General features: G+C 41.5%; 2 protein-coding genes across 2 annotated transcripts; one reads left to right on the forward strand and one right to left on the reverse strand.

The window, feature by feature from the left end:
• Positions 1-2,754: 2,754 nt before the first annotated feature.
• Positions 2,755-9,064, reverse strand: TMEM258 (transmembrane protein 258). Its single transcript, XM_048484048.1, has 4 exons — positions 8,949-9,064; positions 8,676-8,785; positions 5,892-6,041; positions 2,755-2,901 (listed from the first exon to the last, which is right to left on the reverse strand). The coding sequence occupies exons 1-3, from the start codon at positions 8,949-8,951 to the stop codon at positions 5,915-5,917; spliced, it is 240 nt and encodes a 79-aa protein (XP_048340005.1). The 5' UTR covers positions 8,952-9,064; the 3' UTR covers positions 2,755-2,901; positions 5,892-5,914.
• An 88-nt stretch (positions 9,065-9,152) lies between these two features.
• FEN1 (flap structure-specific endonuclease 1) lies at positions 9,153-15,349 on the forward strand. Its single transcript, XM_048486224.1, has 2 exons — positions 9,153-9,446; positions 10,666-15,349. The coding sequence occupies exon 2, from the start codon at positions 10,731-10,733 to the stop codon at positions 11,874-11,876; it is 1,146 nt and encodes a 381-aa protein (XP_048342181.1). The 5' UTR covers positions 9,153-9,446; positions 10,666-10,730; the 3' UTR covers positions 11,877-15,349.
• Positions 15,350-19,377: the final 4,028 nt, after the last annotated feature.

Here is a 19,377-nt window from a genome sequence, read left to right on the forward strand (position 1 = left end):
TTCAAACAAAAACTTTGCTATGTCTTACTTTCAGGGGATGCTTTATATTTAGCACTTCAGCAAAACCTCTACTATGTCTTATTTTCAGGGGATGTCTTATTTTCAGGGAAACAGGGTAGGTAACAGGAATTGTCTCTTTTCAGCATTCATTAGTACAGACTAAACATTTATCCAATCAAGATTTTTTCCTGATTTTTTTTAACCAGAATTCAGTACAAGGTCAATTCAAGAAAATGTTTGTGAGGAACCACAGTTAAGTTTTAGACAGACTATCCTTCCCGGGGGGGGGGGGGGGGGTTTTTGGTCAGGGTGAATTCTTTCAGTCTTAATCTCTTTTCAGTTGAACCAACCAAGCAGCTATTTACAGATCAAGGTTATTTATGCATGTTGTGTCTGGGTTATGTGACTACTTTATGAAGACAGCAATGCCACTCAACTAATTCCACAATCCTCATCTGGTACTGCTATTATTGGTGGCCAATGCCTACTAGCTTGGCAGATCTCACTGCCTGTTTTGCATACAACCATCACTGGAGGGCATTCTCCTTGTATGTCACCAGCATGCTCACCTTGCACAGGACAACTGTGCTTCAAAGTGTAGTTTCCTTCGAGGTTTTTGATCATTGGTACCAAGGTATCTGTTCACTGGACACGCTTTCAACAACTCTCCTGAGTTTTCCATCCTCAACTGGCCAAGTAGGAAACACTCTTGCTGCCATCCCTGGAGTCACCCTTTCCCCCCAGTCCGCTGCAGCAGTAGCACTGCTCTTTCCCATGTCTCTCAATAACACAAGAGGCTTGGGAACCAATAAGAGGAACTCATGGTACAGATCTTCTCCATCCCAGCATTAATTCAGTTCCTTGAATATTAAGACTGATGTGGAAGTACAGCTGCTCGAGCTTCTCTCCCATAGCTTGGGGCTTCTTACATTGCCTGAGTAACATGACAAGTAAAGCTGCAATGGTCTCCATGCTGTTAAGAGTTATGTGACCATAGGATTATCATGATTTTGGGGGGTGGGTCCCCTGCTCTTTCCTCTTTATCAGAATCATGTTCCTTCTCTCTTCTCAGCAAGGCGTTATTTACTAGTGGAGGGAAGAATAACATACTCCTTCTAAGCCACAGGAGACTAAGACAACTCCCTACCTGGGGACTGGCAGAAATAGCCCATAGATCTGTGGTTAAGAACCACTGGGTTATAGAAAAAAACAATCTGGTGAGGACATTCACATTCTGACCTGACTATCCCATTGCTTGCTCCCCAGTTCATAGAAAAAACTAACCAACCACAATGTGTTACCTTTATAGATCACACTGCGGGCAGCAGGAACATTGTGGCATCAGCAGTAAATGTTCCAAACACTTTTCCTCTCTATGTGAGGTCAGATTAGAGAGAAGGGCTGTACATACATCAGACATTTTCACGGTAAATTTACATCAGGTTTTTGTGTCTGAGAATCTGACATGCATAATCCATGTCAACAGTAGTGCTCTTCACACCAGAGTTATAATGGATTTGTTTTAAAATTGTATAACTCCTTAATGTACATATATAGCACCTTTTTATCCCAAAGTGCTTTTCGGGGAGGGGGGGGGGGCAAAGCAGGACAAGTGAAGTTTCAGGGTGAACTATTAACTGACTGTGTTTAAACTGGCCTCAAGACGGTATCAGCTGGACTGGCCAGCTGTAGTGTGTTCATTTATTTGCCTGTCTCAGGATGTGGTCTCATCTATGCCATTTAATCTCCCAAAATATACAAGTGAAGGGTTAACAACTGGATCTTCTGTTTGACGGAGGGAGCTCTGGAGTTGGTGCTTCCAGCTGAGCAAAAAATTTTCTTTCCTTGGAACTGGAACACGAAGCTCTATCTCTCTAGACATTTCAGGGGACAAGAAGGAAAACAAGGAATGGATATAAAGCCAGCTTTTAAAGTATGGCTGTACTGAATATTCTTGAAGGAACATTCATGAGCCTTTTTTGTCTTTATTATTAAAGCTTAAAGCCTGTAAATAAACATTTGTGCTGCCACTGTGAGCCTAAAGAAGATAAAGCACTAATTTGTTGTTTAAATGTTGCTGTCACAGCTTTAATCACTGTATATTGCCCACAATTTTAGAGTCCTGTCCTTAGCGAGTATTATTTTAAATGACATTTTACTGTGTTGCGTTGGTGGAGGATGCTTAGCTAGCTTTTCCCCATACCATTTTTTTTCTGATTTGTATTTATATTTTATTTTGCAGTGCAGGGTTTCAGAGCTCCTGTACTTTTTTTTTTTTTTTGCTTATGTAAACCTTTATTCTAAGAAATGTACCTATATAAATAAATATATTAGTATACTACACTGTATCCAAGGTTGGCTCATGACTTCTTCCTCCATCTCATGGAACTAAATTATGAGTTTTCAGTTTTTCCTAGAGTCAGATTAGACTGAAGGGACATTAAAACACAAGGCCTACAAAAACATTACACAACTCAAGCGGAGCATGCAAACCAAGACCATGCATTATTTGAAAGTAGATCTCACTGAGTTGTGGGAGTGTGTCTGGTTAAAAGTGCATTCACTACAGCAAATGTATTATATGCTGGGCAGCTCCTCACTTATTATCACACATGAAGCATTTCATTCTTACGCTGCTGCTAATGCAGATGCCTATTTGAATTCTAAACCCGCTAAAGATATACAGAAGGTGGACTTCATTTCTGGTCATCACAACAGAAGTTCAAAAGAACAAAAAAGAATGCAAGCTCCATCTCATCACAGAGCCAACTTTATTAGAGCCTGATGTTAGGGCACTTTGGATGACAAGCATGTTTCAAAGCTATACAGTCCTCACCTGTAATGAGCCGCATTAAGTACAAAAATAGAAAAAGGAGCTTCTGTAAGGCTTCTACCTGGAACCTGAAAAGAAAGAAATAGATCAAACTCTCTAAAGATACTACTACAGTACAGCTTACTAATAGCCTGATGTAGCCAAAAATTGAGGGAACACCCATTTCAGAAGCCAGGCAAGGCTGCCATAAATAACGGGGTTCTGTGCTCTATTTAGTTGCCAGCTGTTAATTTCATGAACCATGCCACCCCTTCTTTATCGAAATTACAGAATGCCATATGCTGATGGCTGACAACAACGTTGTATATGCATGTGCATACACACGAACACACTCTCCATCAAGGCAAGCAGTAATTACAGCTGGGCAAGGATCGGCAACTATATTCTATAATGTGGTTGCCACTTGGCCCTCACCACTCAGCCAGCTATTAATCATCAGGCACTTTCATCCCATTTATGGGCAAGGGCAAGCGACATGAAATAGTGACATGAAATAGTGGTTCCTATAGAGCACAGCAAGATCTTTTTGACTTGGACAGCTTTAGTTTGTGCATTTCTAATATGGGTTGTCCAGAGTACAGTGGATTGAAAATAAATCCCCAGATATTTAAACTGGGGAACCTGTCCAATAAGATTACCAATAACATGCCAAGATGTCTGTTGACATGAAGACCTAGAGAACCACTTTGGGTTTGCTGTAATTGACTCTCAAAACAACATTCTGCAAAAGAGCGCATTGCCACTAGGGTTCTAGAAAGTAACAACGTGTCATCAGCATACAGTAAGGTTGAAGTAGGACCTTGAGCAAATACAGGAGGATGAAGCTATTGGTTATTTAATCCATAGACCATATCATTAATATAGAGGTTAAATGGAATGGGAGCCAGCAAGCACCTGTCTTACTCTCTTCAGTAAGAAAAAGGAATTAGACAGATGCTGTTCAGAACTACAGTGAAGCTGGGCAACGGAGGATTCACAAAGTCTGAATTAACCACAAAAGTCTGTGATCAGTTGAGGTCCTCCCTAATTTTCCCCATAAGCATTTCCTTGGCACTGAATCAAAAGCTGTTTGAACATCTACAAAAGCCACAAAAAGGCACTCTGAAACAAAATTAAGCCAGAAGAAAACATAAGGGGAAGAAATCCTGAGATGTATTTCAAATTGTACTGAGGTTGGTACTAGAGTAGATTTATAATTTAAACATTTATATAAAGCTTCTTTGTACATTGGTTGAAACTTATTAACCCCTTAAGAATGTCCTGATTCATGGACTCATGAGATTCTAATCCAGATATTCAGAAATGAACAGATATTCTTGTAAGACCTCTGATCTTGGCCTATGAAGATGGAAGGGTAGCAGACTTTCAAAAAATACTGCAATGTGAACTGGCATCAGTATCAATTATGCTAAATATCTCAAAGCAGAAAATACCTTGACAAGCAACATACTTTGTACTCCACAGATAATACTTTATGGTACTTATAGTCTTGCGACTGATGGCCATGCACATACATTTCTAACTGTAGCACTTTGGGAGGAATTTGATTATTTTGTGAAATCTATTTTCTATAGTGGACATTTTGGCAGGTGTGCCATTCCCATCTGACAAACGTAGGTAAAAATCTTACAAAGGAAAGGACAAGACACAGAAATGCTCTTGTACTGGTAGTGGCTCATTTCAACAAAATGACTTGTAAAAGGCTGTGGATGAAATCTGGCATAGCAGCAAAGCCTTGATATGTTCTGCATATACCAGCTGTAACAAGTTGTCCAGCTCAGCAAGCAGAAAAAAACATCATCAACAAAGTCAGAAGAGAAGTTTATGTGCAACACACCATCTTCCTAATGAAGACAGTTGTTATTAGACAAGAATGGTTTAGTGAATGTGTACCTGATGCATTGCCTCCTACAAGTGATACACTAAAATTCCACATAAAAAGAGCTTATTTTCATAGTGTGGTGGTTAGCAACTTCTAGATTTCCAAATCTACTTGCACAATAGGAAATTGGGTTGGACATAATCCAATTTTTGGAAATTGGCTCATGTCATGCCACTATCTTCAATACTAAAGGCTGTAATTAACTCATCACATATGCATACTCTGCTAGAGAAGAATCACATATTTTGTTGGTTTAACGATAAAATAATTTGGTAACCAAAATTCTCAAACACAGCACATTCAAAGCAAGTAGACAGGGGGAGGGGTTAAGCAACTTTTCTACCAAAAGTGCCTCCTATACTGTTCTTTTGACAAATTTGTCTGAAATTAATTGACTATTTTAAGTGAAATGAGCCCAAAAGCAACCTGCTGCCCTGCCAAACTAACCCAGCAGTCTTTTACCAGATTCTCCATCATGACAATAGCTTTACCTTTTTCCCTCTTATCAGAATAGCTACTCATAACTGGAGCTATTTTTTCCTTAGCAAACCAGCACACACCTTCCAGCATGATGTCATACTGTGTTCTGGGAAGAGCTTGTTTTTAATAAAGAAGAGCTATAGCTGTTATTTATACTTTGGCTTCTTTGGTAAAGAAATGGATACTCTTATTGCAAACTAATGACACTGTGAGCTATACATTACTTTTACAGCACAGGACCAAAACTTAGCAAACTCCAATAGCTTGCCAGATTTGAAACTTCTCCCTACACTTCAAGCAAGCAAAAACTTGCTCCTGTAAAAACCAGAGGAAGAATAATATCCATTTGAAATGTGCTTTTTCCAAGAGATATCCCTTCTCAAAAAAATAAAAGGACTTTGCTTTGCAGTATTCAGAAAATAATTCTTCTAATTTTAATGCCATACAATATGCATATGGCTAGAAATGTTCAGAAAACTTTCCAGTCATCTTGCAAATGAAATGTTTATATACAATACGATTTCAGCATGCTACAGAAGACTTTTCTGTCCATAGCCACATGCCTGGCTGCCAAGTGCATAAGAACAGGAAAGCAAAACTTCATGCATACAAAATAAAAGTGCACATAATGTGTCTTAAATAGCTTAACAGTAACTATGAAATGTATTTTCTACTTCTCCGCCCCAGTTTTCTTACCTCACAAAGCTCCTGCTGTACGGTCACACATATATACCAACCCACAGTAGTAGGAAGAGTACACCAAAACCCATGAACAGAGAAGCCACCAGAGAAATGAGCAGTTCCTTGTAGATGTCTCGAGTGTACTTGGTGGAGGTCACTTCATAGCTGAAATATTCATTAAAGCCATAACCAAACAGATAAGATCAGAGAAAGTCCAGGAAAAGCACACTGGGAAAATGGATGTTTTAAAAGATACTATGACATGATATACCTTGTCTCACAGAAAGATAGAACCTCAATGATGAATTAATTGCAGCCACTTCCTAGACCTTCTTTGTATTGAACGGAGGTGGTAGCAATCTTAGGTGACCAGGAAAAAATGATGACCTTGAAAGGTTTGAGTTTTGAAAAGCCAATAGGTGGAGAAGAATCCCTAAGTAACCCCAGAAGAATGCAGTTAAAACTGCTGAGTTAGTCCAAGGGATTCCAGAGATACAGGCATTTTGCCATCTTTTTATAGACCCTTACTCTTGGTCTTTCAGAGTGACCTGACATCAGACTATTATGCAAATAGGGATCTACTCACAATGACAACCTGCTTAACTTCTGGGCGTCGGTCTTAAGGAGCAAATGCAGAAATAAAGAAAGGAATTAAGGAGTAGCAACTTTACCTCACAGCAATAAAAACCATCAGTTCATATACTGTTGGAAAAATTGTAGTAGTCTTTGAAGTAAAAAATTCAGGTGCCTATCCTCCAAATTCAAAGCATCCAGCAACTTCTTTGCTCAAGTAAATTTCTCTACTTCAAGGAACTGTTTGCCAAACCTTGAATGTTGACCATCTATTCATTATCAATGGCTTCTGACTACACTCTCAGTCCAGGCATCTTTTAGGGTTCCCCCCACCTCCACATATAGAGAACAAAACCTGAATTTGAGGTTTAAATTTTCTGTAAATGTATGACTTCACTGACACCAAGAAAGCGGACTAGGGAAGAATCATGTGGCAGAAGCCCCGAGTGTTACCTATTCCAACCTGGGATTAAGCTGGGGACAGAAGCTGCCAGGATGAGCTTGGTCTTTGAATGACCAAGACAGACCATTAGAACCGCCCAGGCAGGGGTCTGCAACCTGCGGCTCTCCAGATGTTCATGAACTACAAGTCCCATCAGTCCCTGCCAGCATGGCCAATTGCCCTGGCCCAGGGCAATAGCGAGGAAAGAGAGTGATTCGATCAACATTGTTTTACTATCTTAGCTTTAACATACTGTAATTATTTTAACTACTCTACACCGATGTGAGAGCATCTATTGAATAGTGTTGTTACCAACATACATTGGCCACAGGGTTTTTCTATATTCTTGACGTAAACCAGGTAAGCGAAAGGAGAATACAGTGGGCACAAACCCTTTTATTCCTGGTTCCCAGAAAAAAATGGTTGAGACCATAAATACTGTACTTTGTACTGGAAACATTGCAAAGGAAAAGAGATAGATGGCTCCAAGATGCACCACACACCACTGTATTCTGCGGTGCTTTATGAATAAATGCCATGGTCCTTGGTACACATGGGCTATAAAGACAAGTCAAACTCACATAGGGCAGAGGTCTTCAACCCATGCTGTTGCATGAGCATTGATGTTGAAGCCCAGGTGCAAGAAAGGATGAAGACCACTGACCAAAGGTCACCAGAATTAACAACTTAGAAAAGAGGAAAAGGCAATGACTCCTTATTTGATATCCCTCAAATCCTGATGCTGTGAGGTTTCCTCTGTACTGGGAAAATCTGTTTCCATGACCAGATGCTAAATACATAAGCACCTTATAATTAGTGTTGTTAACTAGCCTATTCAAAAAATGTCCTGACCCTTGAATATAGACTTAATGGAATGTTATTTACCTCCATGCCACAAAAAAACTTCAACTGATAATTTTCACAAATCAAGCCTTTATGAAAGAACCAGGACATCTTTCTCAAAACCACCCTACTCACAGCCCCCCAAATTTCAATATTCTATTTTTAAAAGTCTATTGATGACCCTGGATCTCAAAATTACTTGTAACAGTTTTTATTTTTTGAGGGGAAAAAACCTGACAAAATAATAATCTTCAGCAATTTATTTGGCTGTTTTTAATTTGCAGTCCAGCGCACATTTATTTACATGGTTGCCAACTTTGGGTAGGGAAATTCCTGGAAATGTGAGGCTGGAGCCTAGTGAGGGAAGGGTTTTTAGAGGGGAGGGTACAATATTATTAAGCCCACCCACCAAAGCAGCCATCTTCTGCAGGGGAGCTGATCTCTTGCTGGAGATCAGCTGAAATTCCAAGAGACCTCCAAGTCCCTCCTGGAAACTGGCAGTTCTATTTATTTAAGAGTAAGAAGCAGTGAATACAGTGGGCTTACTTTCAAGTAAACAGGAACAGAACTCCTCTGTTGGGATCAACTATTCCTTTTTAAGTCTGTTTAACGTGGCCACACAGTACTTGAAATGTAGCCTTATTTTACACGTCTGAAACAAGGGTATGCAAAGCTGAGCTTGGGATAAGCATTTTAACAGTACATCCCTAAGCATATTTACGAGAGAATCAGACACAGCCCAACGAATGAATGAACACATCTGCAGGACTGCAGAAGACAACCTTTTACCAAATCGTCCCCCACACCTTCCCCGCACTTAGGCGGAAACTGAACGATGTGAAACAGCGTTTACACTAAGTCATTCCAGGGTCTGGCACCAATAAGGTTCGTCCTCAACGAGCAAGCACCCATCTTAGCTCAGAAACGTAGCTAGAGGATACACGAAGAACCAGGCGGTGAAGAACATGCCGATAGCCAGCAGCACCACGGTGAGGTGGGGGAACACGGCCGGGTTCACCGGGCTGGTGTATCTGCTCATCGTTTCCAGCTCCTGGAGGGAAAAACAATTAAGAACCTTAAGGGGGCGGCCACTCGCGCAAGTCCCAAGCCCCCCACCCCCGAACCGTCCTTGGAAGACTTCTCAGCCCTGCGATACGGGGCAGACAAAACACCTGCGGGAAAAGGCAACCGCTCCCATCCCCGCCTCTCCTCACCATGGTTCCGCCGACAGCCGCCGCTGCTCGCCCAGCTCTTGGTCACGGGGGACGGAAGGACACGTCTTCCTTCCCGACGCTAACAACGCCGGAAATGCTTCTAGCGTTCTCCTTCCCGTCAAGAGAGCGAGGCCGCAAAGCCTCCTGGGAGATGTAGTCTACTTAGCTCAGCGGGGCGCGAGAAAAATGCGGGCACAAACTACATTTCCCAAAAAGGTTGATTCCCTCGCCCGGCTTAGGCGCGGGATTTCGGAAGGCGCCAAAGCAAAGCGGGGGGAAGAAAGGGAGTTTCGGCGGCCTGAGGAGGAGGTTGATGCCTGTCGGCAAAGCGAGCGTGTGGCGAGGGAGTCTGCAGGTCAAGCAACTTCTGAGTGGCAGGAGAAGGCGCGTGTCTAGCACTGATAGAGAGTGGGACTGATGGTCAAGCGGGTCCCTGCTGGCAGAACTGTTGGACACACGAAGCTGCCTTACACCGAGTCACACTATTAGCCTGTGCAGGTCAGTATTCTCTGCTCTCAGAAGTAGCGACTTTTGGGGAGTATCTGCGGGCGAAACAGCCATTTTACCGCTGAGAAACAGCTTCTCCCCTCCCTTTGCATCCCCAGCTTAGTGGCGCCGCTCTTCTGGTTCCCCTTGCTTCTACCTGACCGACGACTGGTATTTAAATTGGCAATAAATGATCCCTTGACTATTGTTTAAAAACGTAAGATTAAATATAGTAACTCCCCCCCACAACCCACCCCCTTTATTCCGCTTGTAGCTAGCAGAGGCCAAATTGCTCTTCCTCTCTCATCTGCAGTCTCTAAGTTCCTCTGATTATCAAATGTAGGAGAGCAGTTTATAAGTGAAAGTTCGTGTCTGGGGCTCTGCTTGTGCTTCTGTGTTGGAAACAGGATTATTACCTGGATGGGTCATTGGCCTACCTAGTATGTCTGCCCTTGTGAAAGGTGTGTTGAGTGGAAAGGGGACACACAAAATCCTTGTGGCTACCTCCTTTTTTTAGTGGTTGAAGCTAAGCCAGAGCCAGTGTGGTCTAGTGGTTAAGAGTGGTGGGTTCTAATCTGGAGAACTGAGTTCAGCTCACTACTCCACATGAAGCCTCCTGGATGACCTTGGGCAAGTCATATTTCACTGAGAACTCTTTCAGCCCATGTGGAGGCAGACAATAGCCAACTACTTCCAAACATCTCCTGCCTTGAAAACCCTTTGAGGTTGCCATAAATCAGCTGTGACTTGATGACACTCCACCACCACTATGGCTCAGCCAGTGTCGTTTTGAAGGGGATAATGTCTCAGTCCCCCTGGACATATAGCCTTTGGTGCTTCCCAGCTAAAAATTCTCTTATAGCTGCTCACAGTGATTTAAAATTCAATATGAATAGTGGTTAAATGCACCCAGAGTCTATGAAGACTTGCAGGGGGTGCCAGTCTGGTGTCCCACATTGTGCAGCCTCATTACATTGTCTTGAGTGGGTCTTAAGAAGTCAGGCTTAGAGTTTCTCGGTTTTTCACGCAAATATTCTGGGTGGAAAAATTTTCTCCCATAACTTTTTCTAATTTGGTTGGTAGAAATTTTATCTGTTCATTTATCTAAGGCTAAGCCATGCCAGTTATCAACTTGATAATCTAATATTAATAAGGATATACCACATCCAACAACCAAACTGTCTGTTTTCTAAATCTTGTCACTTCACATTTTATGTGGTTTGCTTTCCAGATTTCTTCTGTGCCGTGTCACCTCAAATTCAGTTTCAGTCTTCAACTTCAGTTTTGTTCACTAGCATGGGAATCCACGGTTTAGCCAAGCTGATTGGAGATGTGGCTCCTGGCGCCATTCGAGAAAATGACATCAAGAGTTACTTTGGCCGAAAAGTGGCTATTGATGCTTCTATGAGTATCTACCAGTTCCTGATTGCCGTGCGTCAGGGAGCTGACATGCTGCAGAATGAGGAAGGTGAGACCACTAGCCACCTAATGGGCATGTTCTACCGTACCATCCGCATGGTGGAAAATGGCATCAAGCCTGTGTATGTTTTTGATGGCAAACCTCCACAGCTGAAATCAGGTGAACTGGCCAAGCGCACGGAGCGCCGAGCTGAGGCAGAGAAACAGTTGGAAGAGGCCAAAGAGGCAGGCGAAGATGAAAATGTGGAAAAGTTTAGCAAGCGGCTAGTTAAGGTGACTAAGCAACATAATGACGAGTGCAAGAAGCTGCTGATGCTGATGGGCATCCCGTATGTGGAGGCACCTGGTGAGGCTGAAGCTAGCTGTGCTGCTTTGGTAAAAGCTAATAAAGTCTATGCTGCTGCTACTGAGGATATGGACTGCTTGACCTTTGGTAGCCCTGTACTGATGAGACATCTTACTGCTAGTGAGGCAAAGAAACTTCCCATTCAGGAATTCCACTTGAACCGTATCCTTCAAGAGATGGGCCTGACTCAGCAGGAGTTTGTTGACCTCTGCATATTGCTAGGTTGTGACTACTGTGAAAGTATCCGCGGCATTGGGCCCAAGCGTGCCGTGGAGCTTATCAAACAGCACAAGAGCATAGAAAAAATAGTGCAGCAAATAGATACCAAGAAGTACTCCCTACCAGAGAACTGGCTTCACAGGGAGGCCCAACAGCTCTTCTTGGAGCCTGAAGTTGTAGACCCAGAAGCTGTGGAACTGAAGTGGAGTGAGCCCGACGAGGAGGGGCTTGTCCACTTTTTGTGTGGAGAAAAACAATTCAATGAAGAAAGGATCCGTAATGGGGTCAAGAGACTGTGCAAGAGCCGCCAGGGTAGCACTCAGGGGAGACTGGATGACTTCTTTAAGATTACTGGCTCGATAACTTCAGCTAAGCGCAAAGAGCCAGAGCCCAAGGGATCCACCAAGAAAAAAGCAAAGGGCAGTGGTGCAGCAGCAAAGTTCAAAAGAGGAAAATAACCTCGCTTCTTTCATTGCATCATTTCCTTTTCACTGGAATTCCACTGGGGAAAAAAGTATCTGAACTGTAAATAAAGGATAATTTCATGACCTGCTGAATCTCTATGGTACTCAAAAAATAAACATAGCTCTAGCCAGACCTTCAGGGGAGGCTACTGCTCCCAATGATAAGATCTGGATGTTTCCTATCAGTACCTAAAGATTCAACTTTTCTGATGGTTGTGACTGCTGCAGACTGACCCAAGGAATGAGGCTACCACATACTCAACTGCTATGAATCAACCATGCTTCCTTCATCCGTACTAGTGGTAACATGCCTGGGGATGGCTGTCGTTTTGGCTACAGCTAATACATACTAATGAGTAGACTCTTCCTTCTATGTATCTTTGCCTTGTTCTTTTCAAAATGAATTTTGTGAAATGGATGTGTAGTAATAGTAGAAGTATTAACAAACACAATTTAAGGTGAGTAAACAAGATGTCCTCTGATTAGACAAACCTAAAAGAGCTGCATTTCCCTTTTCATTTTATAGTCAGGTCTGGTTGATGCAGAGATCATAGCTATCCATCTATGGAAGGTACTAAAGTCCCGAACTGTGTTTTCTCCTCCCAGCAGTTCTTCCTGACCCCAGGAAGATTTATTCTTGAGGTCACAGGATTCACACTGACTAATACCAAACAAATCAGGAGGCTGCAGCAAAGAGGAGAAGCAGGATTAAATTGCCCTCTTCTGTTGGCACAGCTCTGGAAAGAATTTTCCCTCTTCCTAATGCAGCCTCTTAACCTGCATGGGTCATGCAACTCTAGGAGTAAATTTTTCCAGTGTCATAAAAAACAGTTTGGTAGAGAGAAAAATGGGAAAGATCCACGATCCTAGCATCCACAGATTGCAGGATTCAGCCCATTGGCTTTGTTACTCAACTTGGCTTCTTTTCAGTTATAGGGATCAACCTGACTGGGATCTTCCCAGATGTGATCCAAAAAAAAACAGTTGGCAGAATATCAGTATCTTGATCATCCGAGTGGCTGGAGATGTTTAGAAAATAATTTTCTTATTTAAGGGGCATAGTATGTGGATTTTGTTTTGTTTTTAAACTTAAAGATTCTTTTGTCCATTTAGTTCACCAATTTTGTAAATATGCATGACTTTGTACAACTTTGGTCTTTGAAAGAAATAAAAAACCAAATTCTAGATTGTTGTATTTAATGAATTGCTCTGTTTTGCTTTTACTGCTGAAACTTTTCAAAGCAGCAGTGTAGAAACTAACAGAAGCCATGCTGGGCTAGTTTTTTTCAGCTTTAACTCTTAAATGTACATTAAACCTTTCATAATTGTCACAGTGTAATTTGCGGTAGATGTTCTAAATAAGGAGATTTACTGGTGTTCTTTGAGAGTTACAGCTGCAAGATATAATTTTGCTTAAATATTCATTATTGGGATTATGCTTTTCTACCACACAGTAGCTATCTGGAAAAATATTGTGTTGGAAATATTTTTGGAAGCATTATATCTTTGTAGAGGACAAGTTGAGGGAATCGCTTCATAGCTTTGACTTGATTTGGTTCTTTACATGATATGCCAAATTTATAGGATAGTGGCTTTAATCATAAAGGGCTTTGAATCAGAATTACAAAGTTGCAGAACTACATATATAGAAAACATTCATCCCTAGCATTAAAATTAGAAGAAATTGCAGAGGTTTGTTCAAATTAGAACCAAGAAACTTTTAATGGGAAATTCTTCTCACTTTAGCAGGGTATTATCACGGAAGAATCTTTTTGTATCTCAGAGTACTGATTAATTATTATGAGATCTTAACCAATAGTCTGATAGCCAAATTATAAAGAGATGTTAAAGAGATGATAAATTTCATTCTAGGACTGCTATTGCTGTTAGTAAGTATGGTTAAATTTGGTGAGGTCTTATTTTACTGCTGTCTTGGTTTTTACGAATTAAACTTCAATTGGGTTATTTAAAGATACATAAAAACTGGTCCTGTCCTTAAGGTCAAAATGGGGTGGGGGTGGGGGGCTGGTGAAAGGACAACTGTTCATGTGAACAAATCCTGCCATTTTCACTGCAGAAAATATTGTCACAGGTATGCTGTACTAATTAATAAACATGACTGTGAATGAAATTACAGCAGATTTTGGTAACAGAGTCAAAATACTTTGGTGCATCAAAGATGGCTGGGATTTGCAAACTCAAAATTTATCCTTTTATCCTGGACTGTGGATGGTTAATGTCTCCTGTATATGTGAGCAAATTCGAGTTATAGTTTAGTACAATTTGTATATATTTAGTAATATATACGAATATATTAAAATTGAAATATACAAATCATACCATGCAGCTCTGCATTGGTAAATTCATTGTGAATCTAATAAGCAGGGCTCATTGTGAATTCATTGTGAATCTAACAAGCAGGGCTCATCACTGCTACGTGTTACAGATTGGTGAGGGTTGTTGGGTGGCATGAGGAGCTGTACTAGAGCCATAGCTGCCGTACTGCATACATTGCTATTGAATGACTAGCAAAACCCATTCCCAGGAAGGGAGATCAAAATCTGCTCCCACACCAAGTTCTGCTATCTGATACAATTTTGCAAGGCCTGCTAATAGAGATGTTTCACCAGGCCAATGGTTGAGGACTGTGATAGCTTTTAGTGCGCTGGTCTCCCTTTTCCCTTTCACCTCCATCTGTCTTTTTCTCCTCTGTGACTGACCTCCATTTTTGTATATGACAATCCTATAGAGTTATGAAGGGTATTAGAAGTATTATATGAAATTTTAAATTGTTTTATTGTGTTGGGAGCTGCCCTGAGCCTGATTTGTTCAAGAAAGGGTGAGGTAAAAATCAAATTTATAAATAAATCTAGCTGCTGCAGTTCTGCCATTTCCCCTAGTTCTTGATGCCCTCTACTAAGGTTAATCGCGTACCCTTCCTTTTCCAGTAATGCTGTCCAGTGGGAGCTGGATCTGTTGTGAGATACTACATATACAATTCAGAAATTTCTGTCTCTAGGCATACTTTGGTGTTCTCACAAAAAGGACTGCTGGACCAGGACTGGCACTGAACCACTGTGACTGGTGTGCTTAAATGACTGAAATTGATGGACAAGAACCAAAGAGCCTCCATTTTAAATGACTTTAGGGGTAAATTTGTTACAGCTAACATAAATGCTAAGGCAAGCAAGTGCAGGATTAGCTGTGAAATTAGGGCCTGGGATGTCAGATAGTGTGATATTGTGGCCTATGGCTTGGTATTTCAAGCGTTTCAAGATTGTTACTATGGAGATATGGCTGAGCAGCCCAACCACCCCAGTGAGATGAAGACGTAGACAGTAAACTGTGGAAAGTTAATATGGGATAGACAGAACGCTCTAGAAGATTCTGCACATGTACAAATATTACTGCTTTGTATAAAAGACTTTTCACTTGCTTTATTTGAATAAAGACCCTTTTTGACCCTCTTCCTGATTGGCGTAGTTTGTTTAGCTGAAAGCACATCAGTTTGACTGTCAAAAGTGAACAAACGCGCTGAACCAAGATGACATATGTCTAGAACAGCAGTTCTCAACCTGTGGGTCGCGACCCCTTTGGGGGTCGAATGACCCTTTCACAGGGGTCGCCTAAGACCATCGGAAAACACATATTTCCGATGGTCTTAGGAACCAAGACACAAATAATTTATGGTTGGGGGTCACCACAACATGAGGAACTGTATTAAAGGGCCGTGGCATTAGGAAGGTTGAGAACCACTGGTCTAGAACAACATTGTACTTTCTGCTTTCAATGGGGTATAGATTAACTTGCTGACTCAGTTATGAGCTGGTTCTAATGGGTCCAACAATTTCACACAAAAGACTCATCCCCTGCTGTATGTTGGTTTTCATATAGTTAAGAATGTGGATATACACTGCTGGACCCGTCTTGGTGTTTGTGGCGGTGGGAGGGGAGAATGGGGCGGCTGTTGCTGGTCCCAGCTTGGTGTTTGGGCCATGGGGGGTGGGAGGCTTGGTGTTTAGGCACTATTTTCAGGACTATTTTCTACTATGTAATCACTCTCACTTCTACTGCACCACTATTAACTGCACTTAGATATTTTGGTGGAAACAGGTATATGCCAACTATGCCCCGCCAGGCCTGGGAATAGCCTTCCCGTTCCCCCCCCACCCTCCCCCTGGCCCAAATGCTGTCGAATCCAGTGGGACAGCATATCAGGCTTTTGGTGGAAACAGGTATATGCCAACTATGCCCCACCAGGCCTGGGAATAGCCTCCCCGTTCCCCCCCACCCTCCCCCTGGCCCAAATGCTGTCAAATCCAGTGGGACAGCATATCAGGCTAGGCAACAGTTCTTTTTTCCCCCAGCATAACAGACCCCACATAGGCACTGTGCAATGACTTGGGACCCACTGAGGCCTTCGGGGGAACATGTGAATTAGATGCTGATAAGTCTTCTAGTTAATTATGCCAACTATGGAGAGGCTTCAAGCATTAGCATGTTGTCATGTAACTCAAAGAAAACGACATTTAGAAATCCACCAATTCTCTCAGTTCCAGGCAACATGCAATGTAGACCAGTTTTATGGAATGCTTTACTGGACACTTGAATTTCCAGATTGAACAGCAGTAAGTATAAATTTTAATGAGGCAATTTCTCACTAATCTACATTTTCCCCGTATAGCTCTGACTTTGGTGTTATCAGACACCCCCCAAAAAAACCAACTGTAAAGAAGAAAAATATTCTAGTGCAGAAAGAAGAAACCATCCACAAATGGTGTTTATTAAGGTAGGAGGGGCAGCAAAATTGTGGCTATTGTGATAATGAGAATTAAATTCTGCATAAAATGGAAAAGTATGTCATTGATCAGAGGACACACACGTGTAAGCCATCCAGACAGCCAATAAAATGTTCTGGAGTTGTGAGGGGAACAAGGCCTGGCTGGTTTCCTCTTGAGAGGATGGCAAAGAAAACCCATGTAGGGGGAAACCCAAAGGGTTCTATGGAAAGAAAAAGGTGTTTCTGAGATAAGAACATAAGAACTAGCCTGCTGGATCAGACCAGAGTCCATCTAGTCCAGCATTCTGCTACTCGCAGTGGCCCACCAGGTGCCTTTGGGAACTCACATGCAGGATGTGAAAGCAATGGCCTTCTGCTGCTGCTGCTGCTCCTGAGCACCTGGTCTGCTAAGGCATTTGCAATCTCAGATCAAGGAGGATCAAGATTGGTAGCCATAAATTGACTTCTCCATAAATCTGTCCAAGCCCTTTTTAAAGCTATCCAGGTTAGATGGTTCTGTCATTCTTGCGGGAGAAGTATGGTGGGTGTTCCATAGAAGCTGCTGATCTATTCGGTTGATAAAATGTCTGTTGCAGTAGAATGTAAGTCACTTAATTCCTTGGCTCTTATGAAACTCCTGTAGCTGAAAGGAGACAGACATCAAAATTCAGCAAGATGACATTCAACAAGACACTGATTTCAAGGAACTTTTAAAGACTAGCTCAACCAGTTAAAGCTGTAATTTTGGTCATGAGATTTGAAGCCTAGAAGATAACGTCTTGCTTAACAGTTGCCTGTTTTGCTACATTCTGACATGTATGAAAGCCATAGTGACATTCTGACATGTATTGAAGCCACATGGATTCTAAATTCAAGCATTATCAAATCACTTATTTTTTCCCAATTAGGGAAATTATCAGTTTTTTGGGCAAGTGATATCTTACAGGACATATCAATCAAAGCAATTTTGTCTAATGATAAAATATGGACATTTAGAGGGTCTGAGTGAAAAACATAAGAGAAAATAACTCTGCTGAATCTAACTTGGTCTCATTCTGCCCATTAATGGGAGCCCTCCTGGGAAATTTATATACACCTCTGAGTTACGGGCTGGAAGAAAGGCGGGTTATTAATACAATAAGCGTGGCTGGTGGAAATCAAGCCGTAAAGAAAAGATGTCACTTTATGCCCTAAGCCATCACTTGTAAAGGTGACCTAGAGCGGACCATGCTGGCACTCACCTAAGGCTCTTCAGGAGATTCTGTCAGCCTTATTCTAACTGCCACCTCTTGGGTATATAGAAAGCTCTGAGATTTTTACGTTTTCCTCCAAAACTGACTGCTCTTATCAGGCTGGATTGGGCACATGACTCCTTGAGGCTTAATAACAAAGATGGAACATTTATTTATAGATTTACAAGAAAATAAGTTACAGAAATAATTACACTTTTCTTTTTCTCTGGCAGGAATATTTTGCTTTAGTTGTTCCAGTTCTTTGACTCAAATTTAACAAACTTCCTTCTACTAAACTTATTTCACAGGGAAAATCTTTCTTTCACAGAACTTGACAAATACTTAAATCTCTAACTCATTTCCCTAAAGAGAGGCACACTGAGCTTTACAGAGCAGACTCTGGGGTGGTCCACCTGGAAACCCACTCCTGACTCTGCCAATTAAATAACACACACAAACTGTCCCATATGTAGGTGTTTTCTCCGTAGAGACCTGCAAACAAGCCCTTCGTGTGTCTTAAGTATTGTCCCTGTGATGATATTTCCCTGGGACCTAGGTTCAGTTTTCACACACAGCCTGGTCTTTCCCAGCCCTTCACCAAAAATTGGCTATCCAATCCAGCCTCTTGAGAAGCAAAACTCTTTCTCTCAGCTCTGAGAACTATCCTCAAGCACACTCACCCTAGCCAGTACCAGCTAGCCAATCAGGTGGAGTTCTGGGTTAACTCATTAGTTTCCCTTTCTTTGACAGAACTGGGCTTTAAAATAAACCCTTGAGCAGAGTTATAGGCTGGAAGAAAGGCAGGATATTCATACAATAAGTGTGGCTGGAGGAAACCAAGCATTTTCCATTACTGAAATTCATGTTTTTCTGAGTCACAGCAGTATGCTACTTCTGTTTTATTTTGTTTGACTCACTTCACCTTTCCATTTTCCCACAATTTTTTTCCCTCTCAGGGATACTACAGTTCCTTAAAAGATACTGGAGAACGCTGGCTGGATGCCTACCTTCATAAATAATGGCTTTATGGAAGTCTGTTCTCTGCTGTATAAAGTGGGGCTGCCAACCGATAGACTTTTATTGAAATGGATAGAAGTGGCTATTACAGAACAAAGTTTTAAAAAACTCCATAAATGCAACAAGAAAATGTTGATGCAATGATTAAGATGTTCTGGATGTTTGCACTGAAGACTATGATATGCTTACATCTCTGAAAACCAGTGTTGTAAATGAGCCTAACCGCATAATGCATTGAATAGGAGAATAATCAACATTTTGTTAGTTCTTTACATTGGAAAAACAAGAAGCTTGACAAAAAGGCTAATAACAAAATTGACAGAGTAGGCAGAGTATTTCTCTTCCCTGACAAAAATGAATACTTAAGAGTTTGGTATGATAGATTAACAATTTAAGTATATTATAAATACTAAAATAATAATGAAAAACAAGCATGTTTGGGCCAACTGACCTTCCTCACTGGTAC

Source organism: Sphaerodactylus townsendi, linkage group LG02 (assembly GCF_021028975.2).
Source record: "Sphaerodactylus townsendi isolate TG3544 linkage group LG02, MPM_Stown_v2.3, whole genome shotgun sequence".
In the NCBI taxonomy this organism is placed as follows: Eukaryota; Metazoa; Chordata; class Lepidosauria; order Squamata; family Sphaerodactylidae; genus Sphaerodactylus; species Sphaerodactylus townsendi.